The sequence below is a fragment of the Mucor mucedo genome (genome assembly GCF_025094135.1).
Source record: "Mucor mucedo strain NRRL 3635 chromosome Unknown EV154scaffold_73, whole genome shotgun sequence".
Lineage (NCBI taxonomy): Eukaryota > Fungi > Mucoromycota > Mucoromycetes > Mucorales > Mucoraceae > Mucor > Mucor mucedo.
In genome coordinates this window covers 135,413-156,425 of record NW_026252357.1, presented here as the reverse complement: position 1 = coordinate 156,425, position 21,013 = coordinate 135,413, and the positions used below count along the sequence as shown (strand labels likewise).

At 36.3% G+C, this 21,013-nt stretch overlaps 7 protein-coding genes across 7 annotated transcripts; 3 read left to right on the top strand and 4 right to left on the bottom strand.

Annotated features, from left to right (window-relative positions):
- The first annotated feature begins 1,321 nt into the window (after nucleotides 1-1,321).
- EV154DRAFT_288656 (uncharacterized protein) lies at nucleotides 1,322-2,252 on the top strand. The gene has a single exon (XM_051594791.1). It carries the CDS (start codon nucleotides 1,423-1,425, stop codon nucleotides 1,960-1,962), a length of 540 nt encoding a protein of 179 aa, XP_051455650.1. The 5' UTR covers nucleotides 1,322-1,422; the 3' UTR covers nucleotides 1,963-2,252.
- A 291-nt stretch (nucleotides 2,253-2,543) lies between these two features.
- EV154DRAFT_424341 (uncharacterized protein) lies at nucleotides 2,544-4,511 on the bottom strand (the record flags this gene model as incomplete). The annotated part of the gene is made up of 1 exon (XM_051596190.1): nucleotides 2,544-4,511. The coding sequence occupies one exon, from the start codon at nucleotides 4,509-4,511 to the stop codon at nucleotides 2,544-2,546; it is 1,968 nt and encodes a 655-aa protein (XP_051455649.1).
- A 2,286-nt stretch (nucleotides 4,512-6,797) lies between these two features.
- On the bottom strand, nucleotides 6,798-9,351 carry EV154DRAFT_553260 (uncharacterized protein; the record flags this gene model as incomplete). Its single annotated transcript, XM_051605118.1, has 8 exons — nucleotides 6,798-7,080; nucleotides 7,352-7,443; nucleotides 7,908-8,570; nucleotides 8,626-8,658; nucleotides 8,749-8,774; nucleotides 8,863-8,900; nucleotides 8,966-9,033; nucleotides 9,270-9,351. 8 exons carry the CDS (start codon nucleotides 9,349-9,351, stop codon nucleotides 7,003-7,005), a joined length of 1,080 nt encoding a protein of 359 aa, XP_051455648.1. The 3' UTR covers nucleotides 6,798-7,002.
- A 2,081-nt stretch (nucleotides 9,352-11,432) lies between these two features.
- EV154DRAFT_515408 (uncharacterized protein) lies at nucleotides 11,433-13,078 on the top strand. Its single transcript, XM_051602250.1, has 3 exons — nucleotides 11,433-11,587; nucleotides 11,647-12,127; nucleotides 12,303-13,078. Exons 1-3 carry the CDS (start codon nucleotides 11,464-11,466, stop codon nucleotides 13,039-13,041), a joined length of 1,344 nt encoding a protein of 447 aa, XP_051455647.1. The 5' UTR covers nucleotides 11,433-11,463; the 3' UTR covers nucleotides 13,042-13,078.
- A 671-nt stretch (nucleotides 13,079-13,749) lies between these two features.
- Nucleotides 13,750-15,236, top strand: EV154DRAFT_515391 (Tetraspanin family-domain-containing protein). Its single transcript, XM_051602249.1, has 4 exons — nucleotides 13,750-13,988; nucleotides 14,060-14,193; nucleotides 14,251-14,483; nucleotides 14,540-15,236. The coding sequence occupies exons 1-4, from the start codon at nucleotides 13,969-13,971 to the stop codon at nucleotides 15,080-15,082; spliced, it is 930 nt and encodes a 309-aa protein (XP_051455646.1). The 5' UTR covers nucleotides 13,750-13,968; the 3' UTR covers nucleotides 15,083-15,236.
- Nucleotides 15,237-15,402: 166 nt separating this feature from the next.
- Nucleotides 15,403-19,247, bottom strand: EV154DRAFT_515365 (kinesin motor domain-containing protein). The gene is made up of 20 exons (XM_051602248.1): nucleotides 19,162-19,247; nucleotides 18,963-19,080; nucleotides 18,775-18,870; nucleotides 18,423-18,701; nucleotides 18,284-18,364; nucleotides 17,865-18,224; nucleotides 17,733-17,814; nucleotides 17,568-17,671; nucleotides 17,433-17,510; nucleotides 17,160-17,372; nucleotides 16,976-17,074; nucleotides 16,867-16,915; nucleotides 16,786-16,814; nucleotides 16,640-16,726; nucleotides 16,405-16,560; nucleotides 16,281-16,352; nucleotides 16,019-16,219; nucleotides 15,903-15,956; nucleotides 15,705-15,832; nucleotides 15,403-15,647 (listed from the first exon to the last, which is right to left on the bottom strand). The coding sequence occupies exons 1-20, from the start codon at nucleotides 19,173-19,175 to the stop codon at nucleotides 15,629-15,631; spliced, it is 2,319 nt and encodes a 772-aa protein (XP_051455645.1). The 5' UTR covers nucleotides 19,176-19,247; the 3' UTR covers nucleotides 15,403-15,628.
- Nucleotides 19,248-19,825: 578 nt separating this feature from the next.
- EV154DRAFT_424256 (NADH ubiquinone oxidoreductase subunit NDUFA12-domain-containing protein) lies at nucleotides 19,826-20,958 on the bottom strand (the record flags this gene model as incomplete). The annotated part of the gene is made up of 5 exons (XM_051596183.1): nucleotides 19,826-19,957; nucleotides 20,006-20,211; nucleotides 20,507-20,628; nucleotides 20,684-20,747; nucleotides 20,802-20,958. 5 exons carry the CDS (start codon nucleotides 20,956-20,958, stop codon nucleotides 19,826-19,828), a joined length of 681 nt encoding a protein of 226 aa, XP_051455644.1.
- Nucleotides 20,959-21,013: the final 55 nt, after the last annotated feature.

Below are 21,013 nucleotides of genomic sequence, written 5' to 3'. Positions count from 1 at the left end.
GTCTATCGAAAACGTTCGCATGATAACTTGAACTTAGTATATATATTAAACAAAATCAGTCTAGCTTCCTGTCATGCGCCCACACCATTTCTATAAGTTAAATATGACTTGGAAATGATAAACACACTTACTTGAATTCCTTCAATAGTTGCAAAAATAAAGAAAAATGTATATCAGAACGAGCTCAATTAAGTATGATAATATAGTATATACGGGTGGCTTAATGACCTTTATTGAAAAAAATGACGTCCTGAGTTGCTTGATTTTTAATAAATTGATTCCTAAAGGACTCTTTTATAGCATAAACTAATGGATAGTTACCTATTTTCGCTTTTTTAAACGCATGAAACAATCCGCTTGTATTGATATAATTGAATAAAATATTTAAAACAAATAATAAGAGGGACGAAGAGAATGTTCCTATTATATTTAATACAGCTGTGAAAATATACGGTTTGAAAAAAAAAAGGGTTCCATGAAACAAGATAGCGATTTGAGACACTAGCTTGTTTATTCAACACTATTCAACTGCTGCATTAAAATCAAAACATTGAGGTTTGGAAATCAAAAATAAAAATCACGCTATGATCTATTTTTTTTATTTTAAGAGCTTCTCTATTACGAGTCTAAATACAGTCTTAAGTATACATTTGGTGAACAAAAGCAATAAATGATTTGAATCAACTTGAGTACGGCCCAGTTTCATATTTTGATTGTACACAACTCACAGTTTTCCTATGTAAAAAAAAAAAAGTGTGGGTGCTCTATTTTTGAGGGACAATAAAGTTTTCTTTCAGTTTTTAAACACACATATATTTTCTCCTTGTTGGTGTTGGCTGAGTAAAATTGATAACAGACGCTTTACGGGAACTGTCTGCAAATCAATCCACACATTAATGTTCAACGAGTGTACCCATAAATTATCATGTCCATATTGATCTGATAGGAACGAGCTACTTAAATACGATGGACAATAAAAAATAACGGGACCTCCGGATTTAATGATAGATAGCTAAATTTGACTGAATTGTGTACAATTTTAAAAAAGACACTTGTTTGTTAAAACGAAAAGGAAAGCCCGCGATTGAATTTTTTCCTACAAATAACCAAAAAATAGTACGTTATAAAAAAAATATAAACCAGAAACTTTAATCATTACCTTTTTTTTTATATATCTTATATATATATATATATTATCAACCCATAAACCTAAATAAATAACAACAAATGCCACTTCCCAAGCTCTTGGCACCGTATTTACCAGAAGACCAAGGAGTGATTGAGAAATTAGATCATGTCCTTTCACCAGTCTTACCTTTCAGTCCCGTGCAACCCACGCAAAATCGAGATAATGTGATTGAGCTGCATACATTGGATGATAATAATAGTGCAGAAGATCTTGAACCCACAGATCAAAATGCCATGGTATTACACCCCATGTACCAACCCGCACAAGTCACACCTCCTGCCATGGATCTCTCCCCACCCGCTGAATTCTTACAAGAGGTTTATGACGAACCCGAGATATTGGATACGTCAACCCGCGTGGTGACACCCAAGCTATCGGAAGCCAACACCTTGGTTACTTCAGAGTTCATCCAATCATCACCATCTCCCCTTCAACCTATCACCAGCAATATCTTTCCCGCCTCCACCAATGTGAAAGACGTAGAATCCAAAGACTTTCCCATGGAGACTAATTTTCGTAAATCTACATCTGTACCCACTGAATCTGACTTTAAAACCAAATGCAAGAGAATGATCCGTAATGCCAAAGGATTAGTCTGTAAACCCACTAGTCCCAAACCAACGGTAAAAAAAAACAAAAAAGACATATACGTCTTGCTTTTTTTATTGTTTGTCATTAATAATCATTACTCTTTTTATAGACTGTTAGAGCAGCAGCAGCAGCAGCAGCAGCAGCACCGGCAGCACCGGCAACAGCAGCACCGGCACCAATAGTAATAGCAAAAGCGGCAGTAAGTATGCCATCACCGCCTGTCAAGCATGTTACACAAGATCGTCCTACTTTGAGACCGATTGACACGAGTTGTAAGTAAAATGGGGGCAGCCGGGGTGAGGGGAAGATGTTTTTTTATTTGTTACTGAACGAAAAAGAAAATAATTTAGTTTCACCGTTGTTTATGAAGAAGGAGGAAGTATGTAGTACACCGATTTATCTTCGACATCACACAACAAGCCAAGCGCGTGTAGAAGAAAAGGAACCTGCTGTGTATGCATCCCCTGTGAAGGGTACTGTGGCCTATGATATCAAATTACTTTGTGAAGAAAGCTTCTTTGGTCGATGGTAACCGAAAAAAAAAAAATATCCGGCGGAGGGTGTTGAGGGAGTCATCACCACCCCGTAAAAAATATGGTATTTTCTACCCCTCTCTCTTAGACAAGCAAACAAAAAATGTAAAACACTGGTTTTTATTACAAACTATATTAGAAAAAAAAACGATTAATTTTATATACAAAAAAAAAAGAGAAAATAAATTAAGTGAAATTATTATGTACACATTATTAAGGAGTTTTTGTTTCTAAGTTGAAGGTGGAGGTGGTTGCTCAGTTCCAGAGAAAAAGGTATTCATTGTTTTCTTTAATTCACCAAAATAAGCGGCAGGAGGTCTTGTATCGAATATAGGATCATCGTCTGTATGGGTACTATCTGCTTCTGAACCAGCTAAACTCCCTGAGCTCGTACTTGTACTCATACTTGTTTCTGAAGCAGAAGCAGGTAACATACTCTTCAATAAATTGTAATCTTCATTGGCCTCATCTTGATTTACATGTCGTACACGATCCTTCAACACACGTAAAGTTACACGTAAATTCTTTTGTGCTCTTGATTTGATATGCGGGTTGGCTGCATTCTTCAACATGGCCATGGCATCACTGGCAATCAGCAACCAATGCAATTCCACTGTGCATGGCAACCTACAATACAAGACATGAAATATTTTGGAAATAGCATCACAACATACAGACACAATCAATAAGGCTCGATCACCATCAAAGCGTTCCATATTGGCACTTTTGAGATCGGTGGAGTCAGGCGATCTCATCAATCGAGTTTCTAAAGCCAACCAATAGGCGTAATATAATTGATTTAAATAAATCGCATGAGGATTCTCGCATTGTTGAATTCGGTCAGTTTGTAAATATTCCAAAGGAGAATCCGATAATCGAAATTGGGCGGGTAATGTTTTCCAGAAACTAATCAACTGATTTTCAAGACACTCAATATCGAGAATCGAAATCGATTCCAGGTTACCCGCAAAGAGTTGGTATTTGAGAGCATCTGAATTGGGAGACATTTGACAGTTGTGTAATCGTACGACATGACTAAACACAAGAATCGCTCCACTCACTTCTTTGTTGGGGTATTCGCTTGCCAAGACGGTAGGGTATCCAATTCCACTATCGAACATGATGGAAGAAAAATCAGCTAACCCGTCATAAATCATGTACAAGTTAAGCTCCAAGTATCGGACGGCATAAAATAACCGTCGCCAAGCCTCTGCCATACAAATTTCTGCAGTCGCTATTGTTTGTGTGGTCAAAGGTTGAACCAGATGGATATACTTGTCTTTGAGTTGAACTACCATGCGCCAAGCCAAATTCATGTACAATCTTGCCTCCATATTCTGTAAAGTAATAAGTGCACATTGGGATAACAACATGAGAGAAGCAGCAGTGATTACACTGGGCTCTTCTTCAAACAGGACATCCTCCAATAGTTCTTTGGCTTCTTGTCGAAAGGATTCGGCAATACTTTCACGAGTCACAGGAAAAGTATATTGATCGACATGTCTACATTGTGAATAGGCAACAAAGGCAGCTGCAGCAGAAGATAGCATACAGTTGGGTTGGGATTGAAAATAGGGTATAAAATAGGGTGAGGGTAATATGGGTGTACAAGTTCCGTGGCACGTAAAATAGGTTTGTAATAATTGTCGTTTGATAAAAGCACGTGTCATACTATCACATATAGGAGAAGAACAAGGTGCGATTAATTTAGGCTTGTGTTTCTTCTGGAAGAAGCTATGGAGCACATATTCTACTTGGAGCATTTTGTTGGTCACTGCCATGGTCTGCCGTGAACGATCTGCATGGTAATTAGGTGTGCGATTAGGTGAACTGGTGAAATACCGTAAAGTTTCCGTTAAAAAGACAGCTACATCAGCAATACTCTTGATGGACGTTTGAAACCGAATGCCCTTCGAGTCTTGACTTACTTTTAGATTCCAACCACTGTTATTCACATTCGTTCTTGTTAAAGCGGTACAAGTAGATGGCGAGGGACTGGTGTCTTTGTATTTGACTCGTTTGGCACTGACACCGTGCTCATGGCTCCGTTCAGAACATTCGGTATAGTAGCCTTCACCTATGCTTGTTCCAGCACTACTGGAGGAATCACTATCGTAACCACTACTGCTGCTACTGCTACCACCACCACCAGAGTCCAAGCGCACTTGCACATTCAGTAACCGGAGTTGTTGTTCCATGGCAGCCATATCTTGTTCCATGATGCGTACTTGTTCCAACATGCGGTTTTTTTTGGAGACGGGTACAGGTTTCTTTAGGACGGTGGGTTTGACAGAAAACTTGAATACACAAGCTAAGTTCATTTTTATGCAACGATCACAAGTTATACCTTGAGTCACTTTACACTTTCTTCGATGGGCACGACAGTTTTCACCTAAGCATTCTTTGTTTATTAGTACGCATTTACACCTTACATTATATTAGACATAGAAATTACATGGTTTATTTCGTTTTTGCTTAGCATCATCAGGAAAGGACATTGTAAAAGGGTTTATTCATGGCCCCAAAAAAACAACAAAAAAATATATCCAAAAAAAAAAAAATGAAATTAAAAAAGGGGACGAATCAAATCCCCCCTAGCAACGCCCCCCATTACTGATCATGTAACAATATTTGCGGCTTGACTGACAAGTCTGGGGGCTACTCCGATCACGATTTAGTGATTATTTCTATCGCCAAGTATAAATATGATTGGCCAACTTAAACGACAGGAGATGTGCAAAATGCGTACAGATCTAAATAGTTAATAGATATAAAAAAAGCAGCATGAATATGACCTGATTATACTAGCATATGCTTGCTGCATTTTATTATCGAATACTCTAGAAAAGTGCAGTTTCAAAATGGGTAGCACAAAGGCTTTGAATTGAAACATGGGCGATCGTACCTTTAACTCTTACGATATTTGGTTTTCTTATGGAGATTAAGCTCATGTTATCTTATGATAAATTAGCCAAGTGGATTTGATATAAGAAATAGAACAAGCCGTCACAAGATGGGTCCAGACCACATCTGTTAACTGATTGACAAGTCTCAATACAAAGATGTTTTCGAACTATATTTTCTCCCTTTCTCTCTCGTAATCTAGCACATCAAAAATATTACTTCCAGAGCTCCTATGGAAAGATGACCCCCTCACGCCGAGGGGAGCAGAGAGCATAATCCAAGTGAATTGTACATCATTCGGTATAACAAAGGTGGGCACGCTTGATTTGGTTTATCAGGGAACAGACAATCTTTTACGGAAGTTAAGATTCTAGTGGCATATTTAGATTGAAAATACAATTCTTGGTGTTCACTTTATCCACTACGTTAGGAGACAAGCCAGGTGGGCTCCTACAACCTTTTGTGGGGCAATGATAACCACGTTAATTTATCAAGATTAGATATTAAAAGCAAAGGTTTGGCTGAAGTTCAGTAAGAACAATTTCCCATCTCAAAGCAGATATCACAACTACGGGATTCTTGTCATGCATCAATCTATGATTTATCTAACGCTTTAAATGAATTTGATCGTAACAGGTGGATTAGATACAGATCCAAATACACACGAACTTCTAAATTTGAAGATGTTGACTTTGGAAACGACGATATTGGGTAAACCAAAGAAGATATTATATTTTCAAGCAAATAGTCCCGTCTAGAATCCTTGTGTGGTTAAAAGACGCTTTCTTACAATAGCCTTTGGAACATCATGTCCCATGGAATTGGAGGAACGTTTCCTGACAAAAACGCTGGACAAGAGATGTACATGAATCTTTACTTGATGATTTGGCTATAACACCCAACCTATCATTGTAGAATTTTGAAGGTTATTATTCTCCAGCTGAATCCGAATGATGCCTATCATTTTAAGGCTACCCCCACGCCAGTCACTGCATGCAAACAGTATGATATCAGCTTTAAAACATATGTGGGCATACAACTGGTATAGACATGCTTTATGAGTATGTATCATTTGCCCCTTGTAGCAAAAAATAGGTTTTGTAATCACAAGAAGGATTATCGAATCAGTCGTTTTCTTTCTGCTACGGTAATGAAAAAGTCAAAATAGATACTATAGATATTCTAACCATCCTCATACAGAAACTTTTGGTAGGAGAGCATCCTACAGGTTGGCAATCTTTATCAAGATTTTTACCTGATTGCAGCACCTAACTTGATTTTTTATATGAATCAGTCAGCGGTGTACTTGGTGTATACAGGTAAATAAAAATCCGGACGGACAATCACTGCGCCCGCTCTCTTCAGCCTCTCAAGAAAGACGAGCTTGACCGAACCTGCTTCGGCTGAAAAGAAAAGAAAACCATTCAGGATGAAGGTATGCTGATAAAATGTATTTGTCTATCTAGGGAAACAAGAATTTTGCTAACCAGTTCTCTAATTGTGGTTCTTTAGCGATGAAGAATATGATAATTAAGTAGTGTTCAAAGACATTGTCGTCGTGGAAAGTGCTATTACCAATAGCCGGGTCTCACTGCTAGAGAAATGAATGCTTTGATTGCGGTTGTGATGATGCTTTGGAGTTCAGAAATCCATAAATCAAGATTCACAAAAGGTACCCATCATTTATCAGAAGCAATTCCAATTTGTTGATTCAGGGAGTAGATTCTGGAATGGTGACAACCGCCGCAATTACTTTTTCAAAACCATGTACACTATTTGAAAGAATTAATCGATCCAAGACGTTAAAAGCTCATGAACTGTTCTCATCATCAACATCTCACTAAAAGGGTTACTAATATGACTCTGCAGCAAATAAAGTTAATCAGGCTATACTATAAAATAGCCATGGATTGCAAAAGGAGAAGAACAAACTCACTAGGAAAACTCGTTATAACAATTTAATTTATCAATGTATCATCTATCATATATATCCAGTTAATATGCTAATGTCTCAACTATGTAATACGGAACATTCATAACTGAAGTATACCGGAGCAATGTATGTGCTTAATAAAGGATTATTTGTATTTGATTGAAATTACTGTCTTATAGACATCGGATATCACACACTTACCATGAGAAGTATTACTCTAACACAGCAATAAATAAAAACATAACTGACATAGCCAATGCAGCTCTCATTGAATATTCTTGTATTGTCTCCAACTTTTAGAAGAGGTATTTATGACACAAAAAAATAGCAAGTGTAATCTTTTCATTTTGAAAAAAAAATGTAGACCTTTATCTAATAAAGTAAGTCGTGACATGTTTGACTTGTCATCGTATTATAAATGCGCCAGATTTGACGACAACGGAAGTTCTGGTGGATCCAGAGACGTAATATTGTGGGTGTCCAAACATGTTATCTACGTCATAGTTACATTGCAGCTTTAGCAATTGTATATATAAAAAAGGCCGTGCTCCTACCTATGTCAAGCTATCATGCAGTACACTACTAACCTGTTGCTAATATCATACTATGGTTGTTCGTTTAGCCATTCAATGACAGAATCATTACGAGCTTTAAAAGATCTATCGAAAAAAACTGTGTGTGAGATTTATTTAATTAAATAAAAGGTGCTTCTCTTCCATATCCATGATAAAATAATTCGTCGTGAAAGCACATTGACCCGAAAAAATAAAGTAGATAGCTGTGATCATATAATAAAGAGCCATGTATTTGGCAAGGTAATACAACAGTAAGAATAATCCATATATCACCCAAAGGAGTTTTACTGACAGGGGAGCAGGGGCACGACGATTTCTGACAATGATTTCAGCAAAATTAGCAAGCACCTCATTCCGCCTATCTGGTCTATGATTCGCTCTTTCTGCTGCATAAAAAAATTCTTGGGAAACGCTGATACCATTTAAAGAACTTCCTTCAATATCAATCATACCATTCGGATATCTAACGGGAAAAAGCATTTCCTCTATCCAACTAGCTGTAGTATCTGAAGGATCCATGGAGAGAGTATGTGTTCTATCTGAAGACGCTGTATAATATCTTGTACGTTTACTGGATGCTGTCAAATAATCTGTACTACTACGGTCTGAACTGAAATCACTTGGTGGTGAGTAACTACCACCACTATCGCCACCACCTCCTCCATAGCCGCCGGGAAAAGAGTCCCCTCCACTACTGGATTCGGGCTCGGGTGTATCAGAAATAAAGCCCTCAGATTCCATTTCAACTTCATGATCAGTATCACTTCCACTGTGAGTAGTAAAACGTCGATGAATTGCAATACCACGTCTTCCCTTAAAAAACTTTCCGCAAATTTTACATGATACTATATCATAAATTCTTGTGTTAGTCCGTGTACACATCTGCAATGGGTTTTTTACCTCTTCTTTTACACATTTGTAGAAAGATTAGAACTAGAATGTGATAATTTTTATTTATTTATTGATATTTTTTAACAATGAAACTTTAATATTGCTAAAATAACATTGTGTCAATAACATTACCAAATGCTTCTATATTCTTAATTACACTATTTTCAGAAATTATTACTTTAAAATGTAAGAAGAGTAAATATCTCTCACAAAAAGAGTTAAAAAAGAAAAAGAGAACGAACTTACCACTTAGGTGGATCTAGAGTTGACTTGCGATACGAGGTCTGGAAGGTTTAAATTGCAATGTTATAGAACATTTCAAATGTTTGATTGTTCTTCTGCATTGTACATGAGTAACTTCGTCACGTCGACATCTTAGAGGAACACTATTTTCAGTAGGAAGTGAGTGAACGTTAACTAGAAATTATGTTCAAACAAGCAGCCATTCCAACAGCAAGGAATAATTCTAACTTGTGCATCTGTGATAAGAACAAAAAAAAAACAATTAGATAGTCGTTAGGGATGAGGAGTGCCATAGTTAGTTCGGAAGTTGACATAGTGGTTTTGTCTTGGTACCATTTGGCAAATCAAAACATGTTTGAGTACTATTTGTTGTTGACTGTAACAGATCTTCCGACAATTTTCTGACTAACCTCTTGATAAATGTTCTGGGTTTGTTCGACAGAGACAGTAAAACCAGTTGTGTATTCGGGAACAGTAACGTCCTACTTCCATCTGTTTAAATCGTTCTTCGAAACTGGGAGCTCGTTATTTTCTTGAGATTTTAAGATAATCAGAATCTAAACTAATCACTTCAGACCAGAATACTATCTTGTCTTGACGATTTTTCAACATTTTGGTATGAGAAATTAATTTCGTCGCTGATCAAAAATTTATCCCACCAACATGTTGATTGTATTAAAGTCACATGTTGTGTCAAAAATTACAGCAAAAAAAAAAAAAAAAAAAAAATGTCTATAATGTTACACAGATCCGTTTTTTTTTTTCTTTGGGAAAACCCAACAGAATGGTAGAAGCTAAACTTTAGGTAAGAATTTGATATTCATGCAAACTGGAAAAAAAAGTCTAGCCCTTTTTTTTTCTGTTTATGTTTACAATTGCTTAATTTTCATGCGTGGTACAATGAAGCATTAGTAAAACTACATAAAGACGAGTTCCAAACTGGAGGTTGTGGGTAATCAAATAATATCGCCGCCACCCTTTTAGTTCTCAATTGCATCATACATTTGAATCCTCGCTGTACCTAAACAAGCGTCTAAACGAATGCAATTTTAGCGCCTCCTTCTCTATAAAAAGAAGGGGGCACTTCACATCCCTGAAGACTGGGTGATGTTTCTTGGCGAATCTAATCAGAATAACTGAAGTGAATTGGCGTATATAATAAGTAGTCGATCGTTTCATATAAAGATCGACACAATATCAGAAGAAATATGACATCATTTTTTTTCCCTCGCATAGCAACCCACATAGCAACCCACCTAGAAACCACATGGTGCCTTTTGCAAGAAATTGTGTACGTGTTTGCCAAAATGTACATTTGCGTCATAAGTAGAGTTCACATGGTCTTTTTGTGTCAATAAACAAAAAGTTAAAAATATGGATGCATTGACAGCTCGTTAGTATATAAGGTTTATTTTGGGTGTTCATATGAGCAAAAAAGTATTGAAGGCACCCATGTGTAACTTGATACGTTTAAATTTCTGTATTCCTATGACGTGTAACGTATTGTACTACGGTTCATGTGAAAGACATAGAGAGAGAGAGAGGGAGAGAGAATCCGATAAAAGCATACACAGATGTCCCCATAAGAGGGCTTGAGCTGTAATTATGATGAAAGATCGAATACCGATCGATCTTTCTCTTTTGAATCGGGGGATGAGATGGTTGTATTTTGTAAGGTAAGTCATCCTTGCCGTTGTTCAAGAAAGAAAATGACATCAATATTTCCCACCTCCTGATTAGAACACTGCACAGACTCGGAAAGGTATAAATAAAGTAACCAGTGTCTATTTCTAATTCTCTGATTCTTTTATTAAAAAAAGAAGGATTGAATGATCTTCTATGCATTCCTTCTATAGATTATAGACTCTACCGCGCTGTTGGTTATTTTCTCTTCCTCTATTTTTTTGTTTTTTTTTATTTTGGTAGTGAATCTGTATCACCTTTGTTTGGATTACTTAAAATCAGTTCCGGGCCCCGCCCTGTGATACGCTTCTTTTTGTGATGTATAAATTCGATGGGTAATGTGATAATCTCGATTAAAATCGGGGGAAACACATACAGTAATTTTCCCATAAAAGGAGGGATTGGGAAAAGGTGGTTTTTTTTTCCAGATGTCTTTGGTATAAAAAGAGCGCGTAAATACCATGCTATTCCCGAATATACGTGGAATGGGAGAAAAATGTACACAAATAAAAAGCAGGGCCAAAAAAAAAAATTTCTTCTTCAGGTGACACGAAAATAACAAGGGGGGGCAGGGAAAGTCTAGAAACTACCAGATCTTTTCTGGATTTTGAATGAAAAAAAAAAAATAGAACAAGAAACGCATATTACTTAATGTGATAAAAAGGGTGATTTTAAATTCGAATACTATATTAAAAAGTAAATTTGCTATATTTAGTTTAGTGTCAAGTTGTAAAGGTGGAGAAAAAAAAGTTTAAAGAGTCTGAAAAAAAAAAAGCTTCTCGAAAGTGCAAGGAACTTCTATTGCCAAAACGGGTAAGCACATGACATCATTGTCGACCCGGGTTACGAGTATAAAAATGTCTTCTTTTTCTTGGTTTTTGTTTCTCATCTTTTTTTTTTCTCTTTTTCCTTTTCTTTCATATGATGACAGACGAAGAAAGAGCGTGTACTATATTTGATCTAAGCTTAGACATTAAATATCTGGTGCTCAACTACCTCGACAATCGATCATTAGCTTATTTAGCACAGACATGTAAATACTTTGGTAAGTTTTATTTTTTTTTGTAAAGTTTATTGTAATGTCTTATTGATTTTTAATAATAGGCATGCTAGTACGTAACATTGTGTCTTTTCGAAGTGCCAAAGTAAACACGATTGACGATTTAATGCCTACAGCACCACCCTTTCTCAATTATAGAGCAGGCGTATCTGTTGGCAATACATTCTATATCCCTTTCATGAACGAGAATCCATTCTGTTATTCATTTGATCTTATTGCGGGAGTCTGGTCATCCCATCGACTAAATTTAATTGACATGACTGAAGTTCAACCACAAATTACCTCCGCTACTGTCGTAGGCACTAAAATTTATTTAGTCGGCGGTCGACTGCTAAAATCATACACTCTTTCAAATAGCCTCATTGAGATTGACATTACCAATTTCAACACTCGCATGGTAACTAATGCTCAAGGTTTACCTCCCAGACCAAGGCATGAACACTCGTTGGACGCTATTGGCGATCGCTACCTGATTGTCTTTGGTGGTTTGTGTTACAATTCCGTCGGTAAAGAAAAAGAAGAACGGTTTATTTATTTATATATATATATATAACCATTTTCTTTTAATTTTTAAAATCCAGGCGAAAATGACGTATTTGTCTATGATACAATCGACAATCGTTGGTTTGTACCTCCTATAAGTGGGTAAATAGGTAGACGACTAATTCAGATTTGTAAATTTTCTAATACATTTAATAAGACATGTACCCCATCTTCGTTTCGGTCATGCTAGTGCCGTGATTGGTCACTCTCTTTATATACACGGCGGTGCTCAATTAGACAACGATTCCACCTACATTATCTATGACGATCTCTACAAATTGGATTGTCAAACATGGTCCTGGTATAAATATGAACATCCTGAAGTCGAGAAATACCTGCGTGGTCAGATGCTCACTCCAGGTGATGCCCCACAACGTGAACATCTCATCTCAACCACAGGTGATAGTCCTCTGGATAGATTTCAATCCTACATGGTGTCCTATGGTAATAAACTCATCATATTCGGTGGCCATTCTATTCGTGAAGATGAGGATGATAATGAGATACTATGCAGCTATCCATTAGACGAGTTATCTGTTTTTAACACAAAGAGAAATGCGTGGACTTATATTACAGCAGAAACTACTGATGAAGAGCCCATTACTATCTCAGATATGAGCGTTGCTACGTTACCTATGGGTTCTAGAGGGGTAAGGGTCTATGTATTTGCAGGTAGAAAAGCAGCAGAAATACCAAGAGTTCGAATCGCTTCAAGATCAAAGTTATCTCACTCTTCATCATCTAATCATTCAGCGCAGGATTCCTTTAATGCTCCTCATTTACCTAGCATTACTGAAACCAACTCAATCTACAGCGATGATGAAGAGCTCAACAATGTAAATGAAATAAAGAGATTTTTTTTTTTTAAAAAAAAAGGGAGGGCGGCATCACACTAACATATTACATATAGACACCGATAGAGGGTGACACGGCAGGACCAAAATCCACAAGGCACTCCGATGTGGTGAAACATCTCTTTCATACAGAACCCGACTTGGAGGACTCGACCATGGGTGAAGAACCGATACCAGCATCAAGACCAAGGCCCGTGGGGAAAAGTGTGAGAAGAAGGCCATCCATTAGTATTATTCACCACGATGAAGAAGGCATCAAGCATGCCTCTTCTTCTAGTCACTCTAGTTTTAGTAGTAGTGCAGGTAGTTTGGGTTATAGACGAACTAGACATTATAGAAAAGTCATTCCATGCACTGTCCTTATCGACTTGATTGAATAATTCCATACTTGGTGTGAATTTCGTTAACACTAAAAAAACACCCGTCACTCTATTGCTGAGAACGAATCGAAGGGAAAGAGTCGATTAATTTCATTTACTACACATGATTCGTCAATATCATCAAAAAGTGCCCTCTTTTTAAAAAAAGTAGTACAAAAAACTTGCACTTAATAAACTCTTAATTTTTTTTTTTTTTTTTTTTTGAGAAAAAAGAAAAAAGAGCTGGGAGAAATATGAAAAAAGGGTTAAAAAAAGAAAGAGAATGGAGAGAAAAAGAGAAAGGGAGAGAAAAAAAAGAAGAAAGAGAGATGATTACTGCTATTTATTAATTCTAGTCAATAGAAAATAACAAAATAGAGTTAATTAAAAAAAAAAAAAAAAAAAATAGTGGTTTTTAAATAAACTTGGTGTGCCTCACAGACAATTTTTTATATTTCTCTTTTTCTTTTTCCCCCTTTTTTCATCTCCTTTCCTTTTTATATTATAATATTAACTTTTAGGTTAATAACAAGTCATTCCTTCATTTCTCAATTTTTTTTTTTTTATTTATTCTACATTACTCCATTTACTTTTTCACATCATCCAAACAATGTCAAACTGTTGCGCTAGGTAAAAAATAATTTTTTTTTTTAGTGTGTAGTTGTTTATTGACAATATGTATTTAAACATGCATACTTTAGACTAAGTAGGGTCTACATGATTTCCACCAATTTATTATTTGCATGTCTCGGTATTGCATTTATTGCATTTGGATTGATTGGTATGAAGGATAAATTTCTAGGTGCAACCTTATTCCCAGGCAATACATTCAAACGTAAAATGTTCATATATATTACCATCTCTTAATATGTACTCATTTACAAAATAACAGTCCTGGCCATTCTCGGCGCAGTCGTTTGTGTAGCAGCCATCTTTGGTGTCATTGGCGCTTATGTCAAAAAGAACATGATCACCTATATCTACATGATCATCATTATTGGTGCGCTTGTCTTTCAAGTCATGATTGGCGTCAAAGTCTACCAAAAAGCTGCAAACTCGGCTCAATATCTCACAAACCTCTGGCCCAAATCCAGTATCGCCTACAGAACCAATTTGCAGAATCAGGTACTTTTTTTCTCCAGTCGAACATCTTATACTTAGTATTGACTCTTTTTCTTCAGTTCGAATGCTGTGGATTTCAGACTGCCATGGATAGCTTTGTCTTAACAGATCATTGTCAACCCACCAGCTCATCAACAAATGTACAGCCTCCTTGCGCACCTGAATTACAGAGTTATGTAAAGAGCACCTTTGGCAAATTGTATCTGGTGATCTTTGCTGCTCTTGCTCTCGAGTTATTAGCCATGTCCAACGCCATCACTTTACTCTGTAGTGGTCCCGTAGCAGATTATGATCAGGAAGAAGAAAGACGTAAACGTAGAAAGTCTGGTATTCGATTAGATGACATGTCCGCAGATACCGTGGGCTCATATCAACAAGAAGAACAAAAAAATTATTACGCTGCCGGAGGTGGTAATGTTGGAAATAACTCTCCTAATGCGTATGCCAACCATGAAGAGCCTAATCGTAACAATCGTTATGATAGTTATGACATGTATCGACACAATAATAACTCAAATACCTACAGTGATAATTATAATAGTAATACCATTAATAATAATCGCCATGGCAACGGCAATAGTAATGGTCCGGCATACTATTAATTTTTTTTTTCTCTTCTTCTTTTTATCATTTCATGTACATTTTGACCGTGTATTTTTCTCACTCTATAATTATCTCACTCTTTGTTTATCTCACTATCACTTTCTCTCACACACACAGACACATACATTAGCTCATTAATATTAAAAAAAAAAAAATTCTTGTTATCATTTTTTATTTACAACATTTATATACATGCTTATTCCATTGGATTCGTTTTACCGTCTTGAGGTCGTTTTTCTTGATGGTCTCTTTTGTCGAATAAAAATGACTTGAAACTCTTTTTAATTTTGCTTAGTGACAAGTAATGTGGACGCATTGTCACCACTGGCTGTGGATTAGTTTCTTCTTGGTAACAGTAAGACTTTTCATCAAACATGAATTTTTCATCATAGGCACAGGTAGATTTTACGTAACTTGGAGGAGGGGAGATCATTTTTGTTTTATATATATAATTGTTGGGAAAGAGTTCTTATTTATTACAGTAGATGAATTTTTGGCTTTGTATTTATATTTATATCGGGGTTTATTCTCCATGGATGATCAATTCAACGTGAACGTAGTTTTCTGTTTGAATTTCTTTTTAATCTATGCGTAATGTACGTTTCTATCCAGATTACATACCTTCTTTTTTTATGACGCGTGGCAGTGCTTGGCACTTTTTCCATATCACTGGAACGGTCATCCTCATCGTTGTCTTCGTCGCCATCTTCTTCCACGGACATAGAAGACAACTGATGCTGATCGGACGCCTAAAAATAGATTAAAATCAAACTGTTTAGAGGTTGTTACATTTTTGTTTTGACTATTTTTATATTCTACCTCTTCCTCACAAGGACCTTTTTCAGTCGCCACATTAAATCCGACATTGAAAGACTAAATAAAAAAGGTATTAATACGACTGTTTTCATCTGGAAAAATAAGATCGATTTTCATACCACTGGTGTCGGTGAGGGATGATCGTGCGTCCCCGAAAAAGTCATTGCAGAAAATTCTTTTCTTGGCGGTTCGGGCGCGGGTTCCATGGGTAGTTGAGCATAACGTTTAAATAATCGTATGGCTCTGTTTCGGATTTGGTAAGGATCCTTTTCGAATTCCTCTTGTGCAATCAGTTTTAACAGTTTACCCATTTTAGTGTCCTACAAATTATTTCATGCTTAGCATATCCTTATTATTATTCTCCCAGAAAATAAACCAAACCTTAGCAAGCTCAAATGTCACACCATCAAACTTTTCTACTTGGTTCATGATCGTATCCGCATCTTTACATAACTTGGAAAGGTTTAATATTTTTACACAAATAAACAAAACGTATGCCTTTTACCTCCTCGCGTTTAAAGATACTCTTGCGTAATTGTTTTCGTAAGCTTAAAAAACTTTGGAAAGAAGCCGTTGTTTCTCCTCGTATAACAGGATCATCGTTTTCCTTTTGTAAATCATCATCTTCATCGTCTTCCGCAGGAGATAAACCTTCAGAGATCTAAGAAAACATATGCCAAGCATTTTTTTTTTTTTTTAGGTTTTCTGTTGCACATTTTCTGCCCTATTTTTTTTTTTACCTTTTGAACTAGACTCTGTTTGGTTTCTTCTATTCGTAATTTTAAATAGTTCAAGTCATTACTCAATATTTGCTGTCGTTGTTGAATCTTTTTTTTAAAAAGTTAATATCATTGTTTATCCAAAAATAAAACAAAAAATGACGTACTGTAGTTAGAAAATCACTATCCCTTTCATCTGTAATATTTAAAATCAGTCAACAATGACACTATTAATAAATAAATCATACCTATTGTGTTGTTCAGTTTATCACTGATTTGAATTTCCATTTGATCACTCTAAATCACCATTAAGAAAAAGAAAACCAAAAATTACGCAACTTGTTCTCTTGTTTTTACCTCTCGTTTTAACGCTAGAAGATACATTTCTTCCATCTCTTTAAGCTCTTTATGGCCTTTCATTTCAGCATGAGTAGCTCTCATTTCTGCATCAATCCACTAACATACATACTTTTAATATTTTCTATACCCAATCCCCGTACGTGTCTCTATTACGTAAAGTTTCCAACTTTTTTTTCTTTACCTTGTTTCGTAAAACATCCAACTGCGCAAGAAGATCCTCCTGGGATTCATGATGTCTGCGCCGTTTCGTGCTTGTTTCAATTTGTTGTAAATCTAATATTTTGGGCTGCATTTGTTTCCACGTGGTGATATCTTTGGCTACTGCAGCAAATTTCATGACATGGCTATTCTCATCGAAACCCGTATCAAAGGGATTGACATTCACGATAATGACCTACCCTTGAGATGATGAGGATCTACAAAAAAAAAAGATGCAAAAAAATATCATACTTACAGCTTTGCCATTGCCTTCAAACGTGCTCTTGAATAATTCTGTCAGTTTACTATGTCTGAAAGGGACGACAGCTGTGTTCTGTTTTTATAGATCGTAAGCTTCAACTCTCTTTATGATATATAAATCGCCACTTACCTTTCCCATTTCAGCTTTAATTTGGTTTAATCTTAGTACTTCCATGCACTGGCCCAAGACCATGAGTGATTTATTGATGTTGCCTGCCTCTTTTAGTCTTTGGCCTAATAAGGAGAAATGAGTCTATTTTTATACAAATAAAAAAAAAAGAAAGCATATTTTTACCTGTACTATTTGTGTTTTTATATCGTTCGGATCCAGCTAAATCAACAATGGATAATTTCGACACGGTTACACAATGAGGATCCTTTTTATCCAAATTTAGCATTCTCCCAAATATGTGCATATTTATTTTACCTCAATGATGAACTCTTCCATGATCGGACATTTTACGACATGAATGGTGAAAATACTATGACTTCGACTACTGGTTTGATTCATCAAGGTAGAAAAGACTTGTCTATTTTTTTGCCCTAATTTCATAATAGCATATGCTTCCTCAAAAGTATGTACACGTACTCGATTCATCTCTGCCACATACTTGTTCCCTGATCGTTGTTCATATTTTAAATGCAGTTGGTTTCGTTTCGATGACTTTGTCGTGTCCAATAAATCATAGACTTGTTCGTTATATACTTCAATAAAGGAAACCCAAATACCATACTCAAAATTTGTATCGATGTCTATAGTGCAAGGATCCATTGTATGGGTTTCTATCTACATAATGTCATGTTAACCAAATGTCGCAACTTATAATTACCATTTTCTTCTTTTACATTGCATAAATTTAATATGTCTCTATTCTCTTCACTGTCATCATCATAGGTCTGTGCCAAACTATGCATAACAGGTTTGATCTACGTTAACAGAGTCAGTAAAGACAGGTCATAGTTAGGATGATTGAATTTTCTTAACCTTGGCCTCACTCTTTAAATGTTGTATACTATTTAACATGATGTGAAGGGCTCGAGGTAATAAACCAGCATTCTCCTCATTTCCCATCACAGTAAATGTCTTTCCTGAATTCGTCACACCGTATGCAAAAATCAAGGCATTATTTCCGTTTAATACATCTTTTACCAGATCCAATGTTGTTTCCTCAAAAAAAGTGCCTTGGTTCACCGTATCTTTAAAAACCTTTGTAAATCGATATTTCTCTGGCGCTCGATGTCTCGTTCGATATGCATTTGAATTCTGTAGGACAAACAAAAATTAAACACATGCACACAAAAAAAAAGGGGGGTTGTCGATTGATCTATTAGCTTACTTGGGGTGGTGTCATGGATATTTCTACATCATTGGTGATTTGTATATAAGGTTCCTCTGCTTGTTCGTTGAGTGTAGGCCGAAGTCTTAAATAGGCCTATGACATACATTGAAAAAAAAAAAATTGATATGAGTGAGGCAATGTGTTACTTGCAACGGCTCCTTTTTTCCCTTGTTTTTTTTTTTTACCTTGATGGGTTCTTTTTCTGCATTGTAATTTGTATACCGTTGAGCTTCATCCACTTGTCTTTTGCAGTTTTGTGTTAACGATCGTCTTCTCGGTGATAAAATCGATCGTCCTGAGGATCTTGTAGAAGCATGTGTATTAGAAGAACTTTTTATTTTTAGAGGTTTTTCATAAATTAGAATTAGAATGAGAGAGACTTACTTTGTTCTCTCCATGTTACAATTGTTTGTTTTCAAAAAAAAAAAATTGTAAAAAAGGTGAACGCGCAAAAAAGTAAAGAGTCGTACACAGGTGTGAACGGGGTCCGGAATTTTATTTGAAAGCTGTAATTTGTAAGAGGGTCCTCTTTCTATAAGGCTACGTGAGCTATGTGTCCAATGAAAGCATATCTAAGACCGGCTAGACTGTTCTACACTCTCCTAGTTATTATAATATAGCCCAAATTTTTGTGTTATTATTATCAATGCATTACTCAGAGTAAGTAATATATAAGGACACCCATTAACGTCGACAATCCACCTCGGCAGTGACAATTCTTACTGTAATGATCTAGAAAAAGACAACTATACAAGTGCGTCGTCATAAAACCACTCGTATCTTCATTGTAACAAAAAGTGTACGGCCTCTAGGGTTGCTGATAGCATTCAATACCAATTTATCCGACTAAAAGAAGATTGCGGTACATTTATGAGCTAGTCATTACCGAAATAGTATTTAAGTCCTTTAATATTTGCAGATGAGACACATAGTCGTATAATGAAAAGCGTCATTTGATTTCATTATCTGAGCCTGCATCATTTGATATTATTCAATTGTCTGAAATTAAGTTATTATGCGTCAGTGCAGCATAGTTTTTTTATTATGATTATTTTCCAAAAAGCTTAGCTAGAATGCCTTTCTCTTTGCCAGTTTCCAAGGTTGCTTCCAAGGACGTGACTAATTTGGAATAATAATTCGGGTTTCCTGCTGGCGTAAGAATCTTATCGGATATGGGGTACTGTTCTTGTTTAGAAAGATTTGTCAGAAGAGCAAATAAAGGGTTTACCTTGTTTTTAAAAGTGTTATCTAATAAGGCTTCCAAAGCCTTGATCTCTCCACGTGCCTTGTCTACATTAATGTCGGCATGGGGCTGTCGAAAGGTCTCTTTTACTTTTTTGGCTAGAATTTGCTTCATGCCTCGGTTAGGCCTTAATTTATCTTGAGGCCATTCCTGAACAATACGAAGGTAAGATCTGTAAAGTGAATGTATTTCTTGTTGACTAGGTTTCGACATAAATGAGAAGAGAGAAAGAGAGAAAGAGAGAGAGAGATAGCTAGAATAAATTGGCGGAGTTGTGTAAGATTCTACCCTTCATGCTTGGGGGTTAGGGTATGAACTCAACGAATTATCTAAATCAAACAATGATGATTATGCATTTACTTGTATGTGTGATATGAATGGGTTGAGATTAGAAGGTTTATTTTTTAGAAATCGAAAAAGATGTGATTTATGCAGATCTAGCCTTGACAGTGGGTTCCCAAGCTTGTAATTTGGGAACGGTGGTACTGTAGGTCTTGAAGGCCTTGGGAGTACCAGAAAAGTTGGGAATAGGTTGTCCCCACCACTTTTGAGGTTGAATGTTCATTTCGGTAGGAGGCTCTTGAACGATACGACTCAACCACATGTGCCTAAATAAATTATATAAGTTATCGTGCAAGGTGTGGATGTGTATTTTAATTTTACCAAGCGGGAGTAATATCTCCACTGTCAGGTTGGTTACTGGCATATTCAACCCAACGCTCACGACCTACAGGGCGAATTAATATGTGTGCCCATGGAATCATGTGTCATTTCGTCTTACCGGAAACTTCGTCAAGGTTCTCGAAATATTTGTTACCGTTAACATCGGTACCTACAAGGCGACCCCATTTGGTATCACAAATGGTATCTAATTGCTTCATGTAGCTAGCAGGTCCAACCTTCATCAAATTCTTTAAAGTACGTCCAATTGTTGACATCGTTGAATTATTGCTGTTAGAGTGGGGAGAATGTCGTAATTAAAAGAAATATTAC